We start from the raw sequence: 15,553 nt of genomic DNA on the forward strand, positions 1-15,553 counted from the left end.
AAGCCTACATTGTTAGATGAGTGTTCACATTTTGTAATGGATACACATACAATTAAATGGCAAACTTTAAAACATGGTGAATTACCCTGGCCTCTTTTTAATCTCTTGAACTACTACTGTTTTTTCTGTACCAAATCTGTTTCTCTGTTTTTGCTTCCCTTTCATTATTTGCTCACCCTGAAGGCAGTCCATCATTCCTGTTGAAGCACAGGAATAATCTTAACATCTAAACCTTACTTCAAATTACAGATTGAACATTTCTTGAATACTTTACCTACTTAATGCAAGGTTTTCCTGGAGGATTTTTGATGTACAAGAGTTATAATACACTAAAAAGTAAATGAAGCTCATTATTTTAAATTACATTACTTAGCCGTGTTTAAATTCATATCACATAAATTGTTTAGTTTATTCCCCCCAAAGCTATATTGTAAATACTTACCTTTATTAGTTTGTTTGATAATTTGGTGATTATTTGAAAGATGGTATAATGCAGAACATTGAAGATTTTACTGGTTAAGGAGTTCATTTGTTGACAATTTCTAAATTGGATATTTAGAAATTAAGGATGCAATCAGTTGATAGATATTTTTATTCAATTAAAATTTCCTGCTCGTCCCTTTTAAAGAAATTTTCAACTATTAGAGTAGGCTATTTAAAAAGTTACAATTTACAACTCTTTAATTCTTAATATTTTACAATCAAAGGAAAATATAGAAGTAAATTTTGTGTTGAGGAGGATTTAATCATCACTCAACTAATTTTAGAAATTTCTTTTATAATGATGTTATAATAATCAGTCACCAACACTTCACATCTCATTTGCTCTCAATATAACTGTTAAGTGGACAGGACAAGTATTTATTGTTAATAAAAAGTCTTCTAGTGACCTTCTAAGTGTATCTCTTCAAATGTGTTGCAGTTTAAGTGCCAGGTATATAAAGCCAATTTTCTGATTTACAGTCTGCCTTATTCATTGTTTTGTGGATAGAAAACTAAGATACTCAAGTGGTTTGATATGAAGAGTAGCTTCCTTAACAGTTTGGAGGTCTTAAGTTACAAACTTTTGCCAGTTGATTATTTAGTTTTTATTTTTCACCAAGGTTTTATCTTAAGGATAAAACTAAACTTAAAATTCTTGTTCTTAGAAAGATTATCATAGTCAGGGGTATGAAACAGAAACACTTTTAGAATTGGGAGCAAATGTTAACTGACCCAAGAGCTTCAACATAAAAATCATTTAAAACAGCGGTTGCCCTGGCCGGTTTGGCTCAGCGGTTAGAGCGACGGCCTGCGCTACAGAGGTTCGGTTCCCGCTAAGGGCACGTACCTCAGTTGCAGTTTGTCCCCGACCCTGGTTGGTCGTGCGGGTGGCAACCACTCGATGTGTCACTTCACATTGATGTTTCTCTCTATCTCTCTTCCTCTCTCTCCCTCCAGCTCTGTCTGAACAAAAAAATGCAAAAATGTCCTCGGGTGAGGATAAAAAAAAACAACAAAAAAAAACAGCGGTTCTCAACCTGTGGCTCACAACCCCTTTGGGGGTCAAATGACCCTTTCACAGGGGTCACCTAAGACCATCGGAAAACACATATTTCCAGTGGCCTTAGGAACTGAAACACCGCTCCTCTGTCTGTCTCCATGCGGGTCCGCTCACATGCAGTTACGCCCACATACAACATGAGGAACTGTATTAAAGGGTCGCAGCATTAGGAAGGTTGAGAACCGCTGAAAGATTACTCGATACTAAATTATACGTGAAATATAAAGGGAAATGAACAAAAAGGAGGTTGTTTGTAAACAATATCCTTTGTTAATCCGACACATTTAATTTTGGATATAGTTTAAGAAAATAAGAACATGACTACTTATTACAAATTTCCACTCTAGAAGCGCACCACTTGTTCCTACGACACGGCGAATGTGTGCTGGTTCAGCCGGAGGATGAAGTGGAGAAGCCCTAGGGTTCCTGTAGGTTTCCCTTCTCATTCCAGTTTGTTGAGGGGAGGTGGGGCTTGCCAGAGCTTTGGCAAGTCAAACTTTAATTGCATTTATTCTCTTAAGATATTTTTTTCTGTTTTATGGGCACCTTTTATATTTTTAGTCACCAAGGGCTCTAAGTGCTGGCCTCTTGGGTGGGTTGTACTAGTAAATTAGGGTGATTTCTTTATCACTGCCCTGACCAGGGCCACGATTCTCTGTTCCAGTCCGGAGCTGCCTTAGCATCTGCGTCTGCAGCAGCTAGTGCCAGGTGGCAGCTTTGTCATCACCTGCAGGTGGAGCACTGGACCACATATCTGGCTCCTGCCTGGGGCAGGCTTGTGTGGTCACCAGAGGGGGACAGGGTGGGGGGGGTGGGGGGTGAGATATTATGGGCTTTAGTACTCCAGAGAAATTATTTGGGTTCAGAATGCAGCAGTTTCTTTGTTAGTCAACAGTGGCAACAAATAACGTTTGCTAGTGCTTCTCAAAAATTGCGATTTCCAGACTGCCAAGTAACGCATTATGTAGAGATTAACTTTTGCGAAATTACTTTGTGGTGTGAAGCCTTGTCCATTCTTCGCAGCCCAACTGAGAGACGAGGAGTAGGCTGTGCTAGAAAGTTAGTAATTAGGCAAGGGTATTAATATTTATGGAGAACCATTGTCCAACTAATGTTACAACTTTAGGGGGATATAGAAAGAGTTACAATGTAGATGTATTTTCTTTTTCTTAATTTGGATTAATAATTACCATTTTTAAAATTATTCTAAGCCAGTGGTTTTCCTCAAAATGTGATCTTCATTTCAGCTGTATCAACATCTCCTGTGAATTTTTTAGAAATGCGCATTCTCAGGCTCTGTGCTAGGCAGAGAATCTTAATGGGCAGAAGTACCACAGTCTGGGTTTTAAACAAGAACCCTGGTGATTCTGATGCACATTTTATTTGAGAACCAATGGTCTAAGGAAATTTCAAGTTACCTTCTAATTATATACTAAGTAAAATTAGCACAAGATACAGTAAATAAACATTAATTTCAAATTTAAAAAGGTATTTTCTTAAGTGCTCTCAAGATATGGCACTAAAAGTTATGTAAATCTGACATTTTGTGTCTTATAGTTAGAAATATTCATAAAAATCAGTGTATTTACTAAAACTAGTTTACAGTCAGACATTTCTGAGTTGAGATTTTATTACTCAACCTTCTTTGAATCACATTTTCTAAAACCTCAATGGAGGACCGCATTAATTTCATGCTAAAATTTAACCTTATCCACTTAAGTTTTTGAGTAATAAGAGCTTGTGATCAAAGGAAAATACTTTCTTGTGACATTTCCTTACTAAGCAAGATTTTGTTAAAATTCGTCTTTCCTGAATATCATTGTATACTAGAGGTATTTTTAAAATAGTAAGGATTAAGCCAATTGTGGATAAGTTGATTGAATGATTTTGATTCATATGAATCACATGAATTTATTTTTTCTTAAAGAAATTTCAGTTTAGGGTTGTATGATTTCCCCCCTAATTCTAACATTGTCTCATTGTCAAAATGGAAGATGTAATCTTTTGTTATTGTTGCTGAATCAAGTAAAATTTATGAAACATGAAAAAAATTTTTAAGTATTTGTATGTCATTTTGAAATTTTATTGATGTAAGTCAATGCTCATTCAAAATTTGAAGCCCCAAATGTGTTTTTGACCTTTGTGGATATTTCTATGAGTCTACAGTGATTTTCTTTTTCTTCAAAAATCGATTCATACCTTACTTTTCTCCCACTTAACTATATTATGGAGTTTATTTTATGGCATTAATCTTAATGAATGCAGTATTCAGTGTGGGGGAAAAGTGGGTTTACAGTTGTGAGTATGAAAAGCACAGAGTGTATTCTTGTATTATTATTTATTAATTATTGTATTGTATTATTTGCCATACGGACGACTGTAAACCTACTTTTCCCCACTGTGTATGTGGCTGTAACATAGTTTGATCAGTGACCTAATAATGGTTGTTTAAGTTAATTCCACGTATGAAAATTAAGACTATTCTTTCATTTATTACTCTATTTTCTAAGGTAATTTTTTTTAATTTGTTTGCTTATTTAGTAAATGAGAATTAGAGATAAATCTACTTTATAGGAATTTACAGGGAATCAGTGTGGTGTAAGTACAAAGAACTTTGTTTAGGAATTAGAAGTTTGCTTTGAATCCTATTTAATAACTAGATGGCTGTTTGATCTCTCCCAAATTATTTAACTCTGAGTTTCCATTTTATCATCTTTAAGACAAAGATAATTTTGTTAAGAAGAATTAGATAATTTAATGTGACAGTTCTTAGTAAATTGTTTAAGAAAAATTCTAAGATGGAAAAGGATATCTTTAAAAATAATAAATATTAGCCCTGGCTGGTTTGGCTCAGCGTTTAGAGCGTCGGCCTGCAGTCCGGAGAGACCAGGGTTCGGTTCCCGCTAAGGGCGCATCCCTCAGTTGCAGTTTGTCCCTGGCCCTGGATGGGTCATGCGGGTGGCAGTTTGTCCCTGGCCCTGGATGGGTCGTGCGGGTGGCAGCCACTCGATGTGCCCCTTTCAAGTCGATGTTTCTCTATCTCTCTCTCCTTCCCTCTCTATCTGAACAAAATATGGAAAAATGTCCTTGGGTGAGTATTTAAATAAATAAATAAATATTATAATCTTAGCAGTAGCATTAGTTTATAAATGTGAATTTTGTTTTTGCTCAGATTTTAGTAGTTCCAACCCTGTTGAACTATCTGTAGACTTATTAATAGTCCCTAAATTATCCAAAAGCTAAGTTCTCCAAGCATCATATACAGACTGAGTAAAATGTACATAAATGCTATTCAATTAATTTAATAGCAGTGTTTAATTTATAGATGACTTTGTCATGAATTTTCCTAATGCTAAAAGAATAATATGTCAGATGAGATGTTTTATAAATGCTTTAAAATCATAAAAATAGATTTTATGATAGAATAAATTAGAAATAATAGGCATACACTGTAAAATTGTTTATCTCCACTCATATAAATTGTTAGTTTTCTACACTTGTGTATACATATACAGTAAGAAGTTATCGAGACAGTGTGTTGTAGGGTAAAAACACAGGTCTGCTGTCATTGAGGCTTGGACTCAGTTTAATTCAGCAAATCCTGTTGAGGCACCTATTTGGGGCTAGGTACAGTGAGGGAATATAATAAAGTACACAATGTTGTATTGACCTTGAAACAGGCAACTGAGCTTGATTCTGAGACATGGGTAGGATTTGAACAATCAGAAGCCTTGGAGAAGGTTCATTATAGGCATGGAAATAATCATAGAATGGGACAGGACCTGGTTTTCGGATGTTAAGAAATTCTTGTTGGCTGGAGCAGGAAATGTATAATAGCCAGTAAGGCTGGGGGAAAAAAGGATGGGGGCCAGCTCCTGGCATGACTTGAAGTCAGAGTGTAGGATTTTGGATTGAATTACTGAGCTATATAGTAAACTGTTCAAGATGTGTAATCACAATGATGTGATTAGAGCCATTGTTTCAGGAATATACTAGCGTAGTAATTATATTACTAACTTTATCAGTATTACTTTAAGTGAATCACATTGACTTTTGGAGCCCTCTGAAGATTGAAATTCTTCTTCTTCTTTTTTTTCTGCTCTAAGACTATTTTTTTAATTCTATGAAACAAATACAGGTTTTTGTTTTTTTTTATTTGAGAAAATCAGATATGAGAAATTAATGCCTTAAAGAAATTAGGGGCTTCTCCTTTACTTCCTCTTACTTTGGTAAGAAATTTACTTCTGGTCTCTTTAAACAGAAGATTCTTTTATGTTCTATAATATGCTGTGTATTTTAAAAGATTCTATTTATGTCCATCTTTTATGGTATTAAATGTTTTTTAATGAAACCCATATATATTTATTTGTTGCCATCCCAGGTTTACAGTACAAATTGTAAAGAAAGTTTCAGCTCCAACAATCTAGAATTCATTTTCTTTACACCCTTATATTGGTTTATTTAACTAGCTCATCAAATCAGTTTTTAAAACTTGGTTTAAAATAAGTTTTAGCTAATGCCTCGTATTGTTTTTAAAAAGAGGTAATGGGTTGTTATTGGGTAGTTTCTCTACTTAGATACAGAATAATTAGATTTATTTATCTAATACAGTTCTTTGGGAATTTGGGAATGTACTTAAGGAGTTTTTCCCTCTTAATCGGTATCTTTATCAGTATGCTTTTACTGTTGGATTTACCCAGAAAAATATTGTTAGTAATTTTTTTTTAAAATGGTAACTTGAACCATGATTCACTTGAGCTAATACTGTTTCTTTTGTCTTTGAATAGTTGGAATAGATAGTGGAAAAGAAGCAATTGAAAGCGCGGCTGCATTTCTCTTCAAGACATTTCACTTGAAGGACTGTGTTGGTCACAAGGAGACAAAGGCTATCAAACAGATGTTTGGTCCCTTTCCATCATCATCTGCCACTGTAGCTTGTGATGCTACCAATCGAATTACTTCTCATTTTCATCCAGACAGTCTCACTGCTCTTGTCCAGATGACAAAAGAGGAATATGGTAATAGAGTTTTATTTGGTAATAATTTAGCATTTTCATTTGACATGCATGATTTGGACTACTTTGATGAACTGCCAATAAATGGTGAACCCCAGAAAACCATAAGCCTAGATTACAAGAAGTTTCTGAATGAACATTTTCGGGAACATTCCACCCCAGAGGTCAAACCTGTGGAGAAAACAAATGACTCCTTTTTGTGGTGTGAAGTAGAGAAGTACTTAAATGCAACTTTAAATGAAATGACTGAAGCTACAAGAATAGAAGATCTTTGCTGTACTTTATATGATATGCTTGCTTCTGTTAAAAGTGGTGATGAACTTCAGAATGAGGTATAGTTGAAGTTATTGAAGTTTTACACTAATGTGAGCTATCTTAATGAAATATCCCTTTTAAACATGCATGGTAAGCAAAAAAAAGTACTTCTTTAATATTGTGCTTCAGTAATCAAATATGCAACCAAATGGTTTTACATAGTAGGCATGTTTATCTTTCCACTAGGAAAGAGTATAATGGAGGACTGTGAGTATAATGAATAGTGGACAAGGTAGAGGTCAGTCTTAGATTGTCCACATGTCCCAGTTACTGTCCTAGTTGATTTGTGATTAATCTGTAATAATTAGTAGTGCTCCTTCTCCAAAAAAGTATTAGGTTTGAATGATAAATTATATAGTTACCCTAGTAATAAAAGGTAACATTTTATATTTCTAAGAGTACTTTGAAGAAAATATAATAAACTTCAAAATATTAGAAACTCTACCTGTATATTACGTGGTTTGCTGATTTAGAAAAATATTTTTGGTTAGTTCTTATGTTTGAAAGGACAGGCTATGAAAAACAAACACATCCAGAAATAATTGGACTATTTTATATGACTCGTCCAATAAAGAATTACATCTTTATAAGTTTTTTGTATACCACACAGAGGACAGTATTATTTTAACTCCTTTCTATGCCGTAGTTTGGTTGTTATTCAGAAGTGAACTATTCTTACTGCCACATGAAAAGTTTATCTTGAAGGATTTAGTTTTACTCTCAATACTGGCATTATATTCTTTTCCTGATATAAATTTAAAATAATGTCAGCCCAACTTTAATAGTCATAGAAAGGTCAGGGGCTTTGAAATCAGATAGCTCTTTCTTTCCCACCTATTGGTATTAAGACTTTAGGTAATTAAGTTTCCCAGACTCTGTTTTCTTGATCTGTCTCAAGGAGATATGAATACAAAGGTTAAAGAATTGGTATAAGCCTTAAATGAGGTATCACATGTGAAATGATAAGAACATTTGGTAAATACTTATTATATGGTAGCTGTGATTATTTTTGTTATGTTGGAGTTAAGAATTTTTAAAACATATGGAGTATCAATCAGGAATACAGAAAAAATACTAATTATTTATTTTTTGAGAGAATTAATTTAGGGAATTAGCTAAACTGGTATTTGAGGACTAAACCCATAGTAGTGATAGGTATTATGCTGATTATAGTTTGAAAGTAAGGTATAATGTTAATTCTGTGATGAGTGTCATTTATCTTGAATGTTTTACTTTTGGTTTAGTTTATTTCAGCTTTGGTTCATATATATAAATGGATTTTCTCTAACATTCTGTTAATAATGTTTTAAAATTTATAACAAATTTATGATTGATTGAGAAAATTTTACTGATACTGTCTTACCATAATTGCATACATAGCAATTTTTCTATTTTGATTATAGTAAGCTGAAACTTCTGATTGTTGGAGGGAGAATGATTTCTAGTTCTCAAGATCTTTTCATAACCTACCTCATTGCAAGGTCAAACTGAATTCATCCAATCATTCATCGTACATTTGTTGAATCCTTACTATTTATTAGGTATGGTGCTAGTTACTGGATATAAAAGGATGAATAAGATAGCTACCTTGATGTCAGAGAATTGATTGTTTATTAGAAGGAGACATTTCAATAAGGTGTATTATGTATAAGTCATTCTAAAACTTGTAGATGCACATTGTGTGGCCTGGTTCAATGATTTTTCAACCAGATTTTAATGGACAGTTTAACATTTATTTCACATTCTGCCAATGACTTAGGTAGTAGAGTTTTAAATGGTTCATCTGTCAGTGTTTTGGTTTTGCTATCTGTGAATGAAAATAATCATTATGATACTGTATTTTGTTTTACAGCATAGGTTATTTATATTTTTATATTAGATTCCTTTCTGTACAATTATATTGTTATAACAAATTTTCTGTAATGCTTCAACAGAAAAATGCTTCAGTATACTCAACTATATTATTCTCACTTTAGGCTGTACTATACCTTATGTGTTATCTATTTACTTTTAAGCCTGGAAAAAGTTTAATTAAAAGAGTAATCAGTTTATGTGATGGCATAGCTAATTGCCATTTCTTTTTAAGCATCTAATTGATTCTGTGGACTAGGAATATTTAAATAACCATGCTGTGTGCAGTTACTCCAGAAATTTAGCAGAGCACAGGAACATAGTTTTTACATGTAACTTTTTTATTTTTATTATTATTTTAATCCTTACCTGAGAATATGTTTTCATTGATTTTTAGAGAAAGCTGAAAAGACGGAGGGGAGAGAGAGAGAGAGAAATATTGATGTGAGAGAGAAACATTGATCTGTTGCCCCAACCAGGACCTACAACCTAGGTATGTCCCCTGACTAGAAATTGAACCCGCCTCCTCTCAGTGCACAGGGCGATGCTGCAACCAGCTGAGCCACCCAGTCATGGCTCTACATGTAACTCTAAAGACATATATAAAAACCTACGTCTGTGCTGCTGGTATGATTGCTCAATATACAACCCAGTTCTGAATTTAGTTTAGTGACCTAATGACTGATGTTTTTGAAGGTTGACACTTAAAGCCCATTTTCCAAAGACCTTTATGTTATTGAACTAGTGTTGGAAACATGAGAATAAAAAATATATTTATATGATGACATTTACCACAGAGACAGTGCAAGAGAGGTTCTAGTCTGAAACATGTAGGGAGAAGTAATCTCAATGACAATAGTAATAAAAATGATGGCTACATTAGAGTGCCTGCTATATGATGGAAGGCATTATGTTAAGTACTTTGTGTGTAAATATCACTTCATTTAATCCTTACAGCAATGCTTTGTGGTAGGTATTGCTGGATTAAAAATTTAGAAACCCTAAGCACTGAAAAGGTTGCATTCTGAGGCACTTCTCCCCTCCCATACATGATTTATTTTTAAAAAGCATACTTTTAAAAAGCATACATAAGTCTAATAAAATTTTATGTTTACCATTGTGGCTAAGTTGATGTCTTTTTCAAACATCATTTATTGGTATCTCTGTTTTGTGGTACTTTAAGGAAATGTTTTGTTAGCCTCATGGATTATTGCTCACTGGAGGTATTTTGTAGAGGTATTGAAAAATTTGCTTAGGGTTACAGAGTAAGTAGTCAATCCAGGATTTAAATTCAGACGTTCTAAATCAGTGTGTACTTTGTCAAGAAGTAGATCTGTACATTGTCCTCTATTTGGAGCTTTGAAACATCAAGCATTTAAATATATTTAGGAATCTTCGATATGACTCTTAATTCACAATTTCTTTAGAAACAATGCCTTTACCTTTTAGGGAATTCCAAATATGGAGTTGACCAAAATAAAAAAAAGGATGAAACCTTGAGACCCTTGTTAAACATGAGTTTTAATGTTTCTGCAGGAGTTACATTTAAAGCACTTCTATGCTATGTTTGTGGATGTTGAACTAATAAACAGTGCACTTAGGTTTGGGAGCGCCATCTTTTATCCTGTCTTGTACCTCTAAATTATTCTCTCCTAAGGGTTTTTCTTCTTTTTACCTCTGACTTGTAGTAATTTCTCTGTTAAGAGTAGTCATTATGATTAAGCCTTAGAATTTGATTGGGCTAGAGAATTTTTAAGGTGCTTTCTACTCTTGAGATTTATTTACTTTTACATTTTTTTTTTAATTTTTGTTAAAGTTACTACATTTTAATCACCAGAAGCAGATAAGACTTGAACATATATATATACACATTACTTTTTAATCAGGACCCATCCATTATTGGTACAGACATCTTCCTGCTGCTGCTGTGTCATAATCAGAATTGTAGCAATAGGTTTAGTCCTGTTGGGATTATATAGTTAGTGAACTTTCAACAGAAACTTTCCCCATAGAAAACAGTAGTATTAATAACAGCAAAACTACCACTTTTGAGTGCCTTTTATGTGTGAACCTGAACCAGGCTGCCTCCTTGACATACCCAGTTTCTTCAGTCCTACAGGGTGGTATCCTCTGTATAAAGATGGGAGGAAAAATGGAGGCTCGGTTGTTTCCTAAAGTCACAAAGCAAGACATTGGAGGAAATTCTGGGACTTCTTCTCAGTGTAGGTTACTGTACCTATTTAGTATGCCGTCAGATTCTTTGAAAGGCATTAACTGACAAGGCTCTCTGAAGGAATTTTTTCTTATAAAGCCAGGTCATATTCTTTCTGCTTACCTCTTGACTATGGACAAATTACTAAGGTTTTGTAAACCTCCCTAACTTTTAAAATATTTGCCTCACAATGTTGCTGTGAAGATTTGTGAAATATATATGAAGTACTTAGCATAATGTTTTACACACTGTAGGCTCTCAAACGTTATTGTCTTTCCTTCCACGTTGATGAGCATCAAATTTTGCACATATCAAATTTTATTAAGAGTAAATATTTTTATCTATAAGTAAATTTTATATATACTTTATTATATATATAGCTATTTTAAATAATAAATAAAATTATGCTTAAGGCCTAGATATTAATTCAGAGAACTATTATTTTTACTACTATTTTTTTGTTTTGCTTTTTCAAGTCTCACTATCTTAAAGAATATCTTTTTTAAGTTTTTGAAGTAAGTTCTGATTTAACACTCTTTGGTAAAATAGATAAGGTATTAATAAACAACATGAACATTGGAGATCTATCAAAGATGTATTGGAATTATACTATATATCTATTGGTATTACTTCAATATTAAATGCGATTTGCATTGTTATTAATGCTGATGTAAATATTGGTGGAGTTATTATGTAATCAATCAGTTCTTAGAAAAGTGAAATTTGAGTTGTATTGATATTATAGTTTGCTTTTATGCAGCTGGGACTTATTCTTTATCACATTTGTGTTTTGACATTTGCTGTTAGAATGATCTCTTGACTCTATGTAGAGCAGTGATTCTCAACCTTCCTAATGCCACTACCCTTTAATACAGTTCTTCATGTTGTGGTGACGCCCAAACTAAAATTATTTTCGTTGCTACTTCATAATTGTAATTTTGCTACTGTTATGAATTGCCATCGGACATATGTGTTTTCCAATGGTTTTAGGCGACTTCTGTGAAAGGGTCATTCGACCCCCAAAGGGGTTGTGACCTACAGGTTGAGAACTGATGATGTAGAGGATGTTACTTGAACCATGCAAGTTTATTTCTGAACCTAACTCCATTCCAGATATATGCCTGATCCTAAGAAGTAGGAATTAATTGGTTAGGTTGACACCCAAGGGAAGACTATATATTTTTTGATATGTATTTGCATTCTAAATGATTCCAGCATCTTTTGAAATTTTGATACAGAATAATTAGTATGATTTAATATAGTGGTTCTCAGACTTTTTGTTCTTAAAACTCCTTTATGCTCTTAAATTTTTAGAGAGAGGCAGGGAGAGAGAGATGGAAACATCAATGTGAGAGCAACATTGATCAGCTGCCTCCTGCACGCCCCCTACGTGGGATCAAGCCTGCAACCCTGGCATAGGCCCTGACTGGGAATCAAACTGGGACCTCTCAGTCCATGGGATGATGCTCAGTCCACTGAGCTCACCAGCCAGGCATGTTCTGTTCTTTTTTAAATTGGGGGTTGTTGCCTTTATTTAGCATTTCTCTTTTTCTTCATTATTTCTCATAGCAGTGATTCTGAGGTCAAATCTGGGAGCAGTTCCTGAACTTTGGGAAATGGTGCATCAATGTCTGAATAGCTGAACTTATTTGAAGAGGCTAGGTTATTTACTACTTTTTCTCTTACCATAGTTAGCATTCACTATTTATGGTATGCTCTTTCCTGTTTTAAGCTAATATTCTCTATAGAAGATACAAGCAAAGTGAGAATGGACTTCTTCTCCCCTCTTCCCCAAGGAAAGAACATGTTCTGATTTAATTTTCTTGCTTCAAACATTGATCAAAGGACTCTATTTTTGTTATTTCTCCCAGTTTTGTATGCTTAGGTTTTTTTATTTTTAGAAATTTAACCTTATAGAGCATACTATTATAGGTTTTAAAACATATTTGTTAATATATTTGTTTTTATTGCATTTTTGCTACATTTCTCTCATGTTCCTCTGATTTTTTTCAGTTTATGGCTACTGTATTAGCCATAATGTTTTATTAGAATCCAGTCAGTTTTGTTCTCGTATTGTGGTGAAAGACAAAGGTTTTTATGCCATGTAATGTGTAAAAAAAAAAAAGGTGATGTGAAAACAAGTTTGTTTATTTTTTTAATTTTGAAAAATATATCATTGTAGAATATTCAGACCACCCTTATGCACAATATGAAGGAACTAACTCATCTGTAATCTTAATGTTACCCAGCCATATCCACTGTAAATATTTTGGACTATATGTATTTTATAATTTCAGTACTTTTAAAATGGGTCATACAGCCCTGGCCAGTTTTGCTCAGCAGTTAGAGCGTTGGCCCATGGACAAAAGAGGCCCGGGTTCAGTTCCTGCACCTCGATTGCAGTTTGTCACCAGCCCCGGTTGGGGTTGTGTGGGTGGCAACCACTTGATGTGTCTCTCTCACGTCAATGTTTCTCTCTCTCTCTCTCTCTCTTCTTCCCCCTCTCCCTCTCACTCTGTCTCAAGATAAATGAACAATTGTCCTCGAGTGAGGATTAAAAAAAAATCATATAATATATGCAATTATTAATCTTTTTTGTCATTTCTATACATGTTTTAGGAAAATATTCTATTGTATAATAAATTTTAATGACTGCAGAGTATTATATTTATCACCGTAAGCTAGTTTATTAAATTAATACTCTGCTATTAAAGATTTATTATATCTAGCCTTTCCCTGTTATAAATAACATTGCAATAAAGACTCATGCTAAATATTTGCTCGTACATGTTTTTCCTTGAATCTATTTCTATCTGAAAATTTTGCATCCAAAAGTACTAAAAACATACTTTCCTGAAAGAATCTACCAGTGTATATTTCTACCTGTAGTATATGAGTGTCCTTGTACTTACATTTTTTCAAATCCTATCATGCTTTTAAAAAAATGCCTGTTTAGTAGAGAGAAAATGGTAATTCAGTTTTAATTACATTTTTTATTATAATTGAGTTTAAAGTTTGTTTGTTTGTTTTATCCTCACCCGAGGACATTTTTCCATTTTTTATTCAGAGCGGGAAGGAGAGAGAGGAAGAGAGAGAAACATCGATGTAAAAGGAACACATCGAGTGGCCGCCACCCACACGACCCAACCAGGGACGGGGACAAACTGCAGCCAAGGTACATGCCCTTCCTTAGCGGGAACCGAACCCAGGTCTCTGTGGACCGCAGGCTGACGTTCTAACCGCTGAGCCAAACCGGCCAGGGCGAGTTTAAATTTTTTTATACTATATTTCAGGCCACTTACTGTTGTCTTGTGAGAACTGCCAGTTTATTTTATGAGGTTGAATTACTTTTTTTATTTCTAAAATATTTATAATGAAATTAAGTTTTGGGGCAGTTGTATTAAGTGTTCAAGAAGGCAAGTCTGTCCATATTTTCATTTAGTAATCTCCTTTGTGTTTTTGCTTAGAAAGGCAATCCCTAAGACACGATTGAACCTCCAATTTTAAAAAACAAAAACTTTTTTTCTACTTAGTCTCACTGGTTTTGGGTAGAATGTTATTCGGATCAAATGTATCTTTTCTCTGTATTTAATTTGTGAATACATATCTGAATATGCTCATATTGCATACTGTAAAGTGATATAACCAATTTTTCCCAAGGTTCTTGTTATTTCTAAATTGTCTCTTATTTTAGCTTATTCATTCCTACTTTTACTTTACAAATGATGAAATTTTTTATGAAGAAAACTCAAGAATTATTTGCTCTACTTTTAACTAAACGTAACATTTAGGAAACTGAAGTACTGCATCTGCTATAACAGGTCTCAAGTTTTGTAATCTGTGTTGGGGAAAGTACTAACTATTTTTTATTTATCTTAATTGTATGTTGCTTTTCCCCCCTCTTTTATTGCTCCAGTTGTTAGAGTGATGGGCTGAATGTGATGTGATAAAATAGATAAATAAGTTCATATACTTGTAACCAGGAGTACTGTTAATTCCAGATAGACAGATTTGTTTTAGCATCTGTGTTTGTAAAAATAAATTCTGTGTGAGTCAGCCATGGGAGCTGCAGATTCAAGTGGTTAAAAGCATGGACTTGGGTTAGACACATGTATGAATCCTAGCTGCATTGTTTATAAACTGTTTGATCCTGGACCAAGTCCCTTTTCTAAGCTGCAGTTTTCTCATTGTTAACATGGAAAAATCATTGGTTTTCCATATATGTTGGCTGTGAATATATAATATATATACTATGATGTAAAGTTCTTGAAGCACTTAGAATAGTGACTTACAGATGGTCCGTATTTCATATGATCTGTTGTAAGTAGTGTTATGTAGTTAGGAAATAATACAGTTTTATTATTAAAGAAATAGTCTAAAAATGGGTGATGGTAATTCATGAACCTTCAGCTCTTCAGGCTGCACGGAGTCACCACACTTTAAGGGAGCTAGAATCCTACTAGAGGTCTAGAGAAGACTGATCAAGTTGGTGAAGGAAGTGGAAATAATGTCTTATGCTGAGGACCTGAAAAACTGCAATTGGTTATACTTTCCAAACGAAAAAAAGCTATGGTAGGATAGGAGAATGAACATGATATCTGAAGAGGTGTATGTGGA

At 33.9% G+C, this 15,553-nt stretch overlaps 1 protein-coding gene across 2 annotated transcripts in view; it reads left to right on the forward strand.

Annotated features, from left to right (window-relative positions):
• ASCC3 (activating signal cointegrator 1 complex subunit 3) overlaps positions 1 to 15,553 on the forward strand; it is a 303,300-nt gene that overhangs the window by 23,543 nt on the left and 264,204 nt on the right. For both annotated transcript variants that reach the window (XM_036248171.1, XM_036248170.1), the window contains one exon: positions 6,331 to 6,890. In XM_036248171.1, coding sequence (XP_036104064.1) covers positions 6,331 to 6,890 — 560 coding nt within the window. The remainder of the gene's footprint in view (positions 1 to 6,330; positions 6,891 to 15,553) is intronic.

This window comes from Molossus molossus, unplaced genomic scaffold (assembly GCF_014108415.1).
Source record: "Molossus molossus isolate mMolMol1 unplaced genomic scaffold, mMolMol1.p scaffold_m16_p_8, whole genome shotgun sequence".
NCBI lineage: Eukaryota > Metazoa > Chordata > Mammalia > Chiroptera > Molossidae > Molossus > Molossus molossus.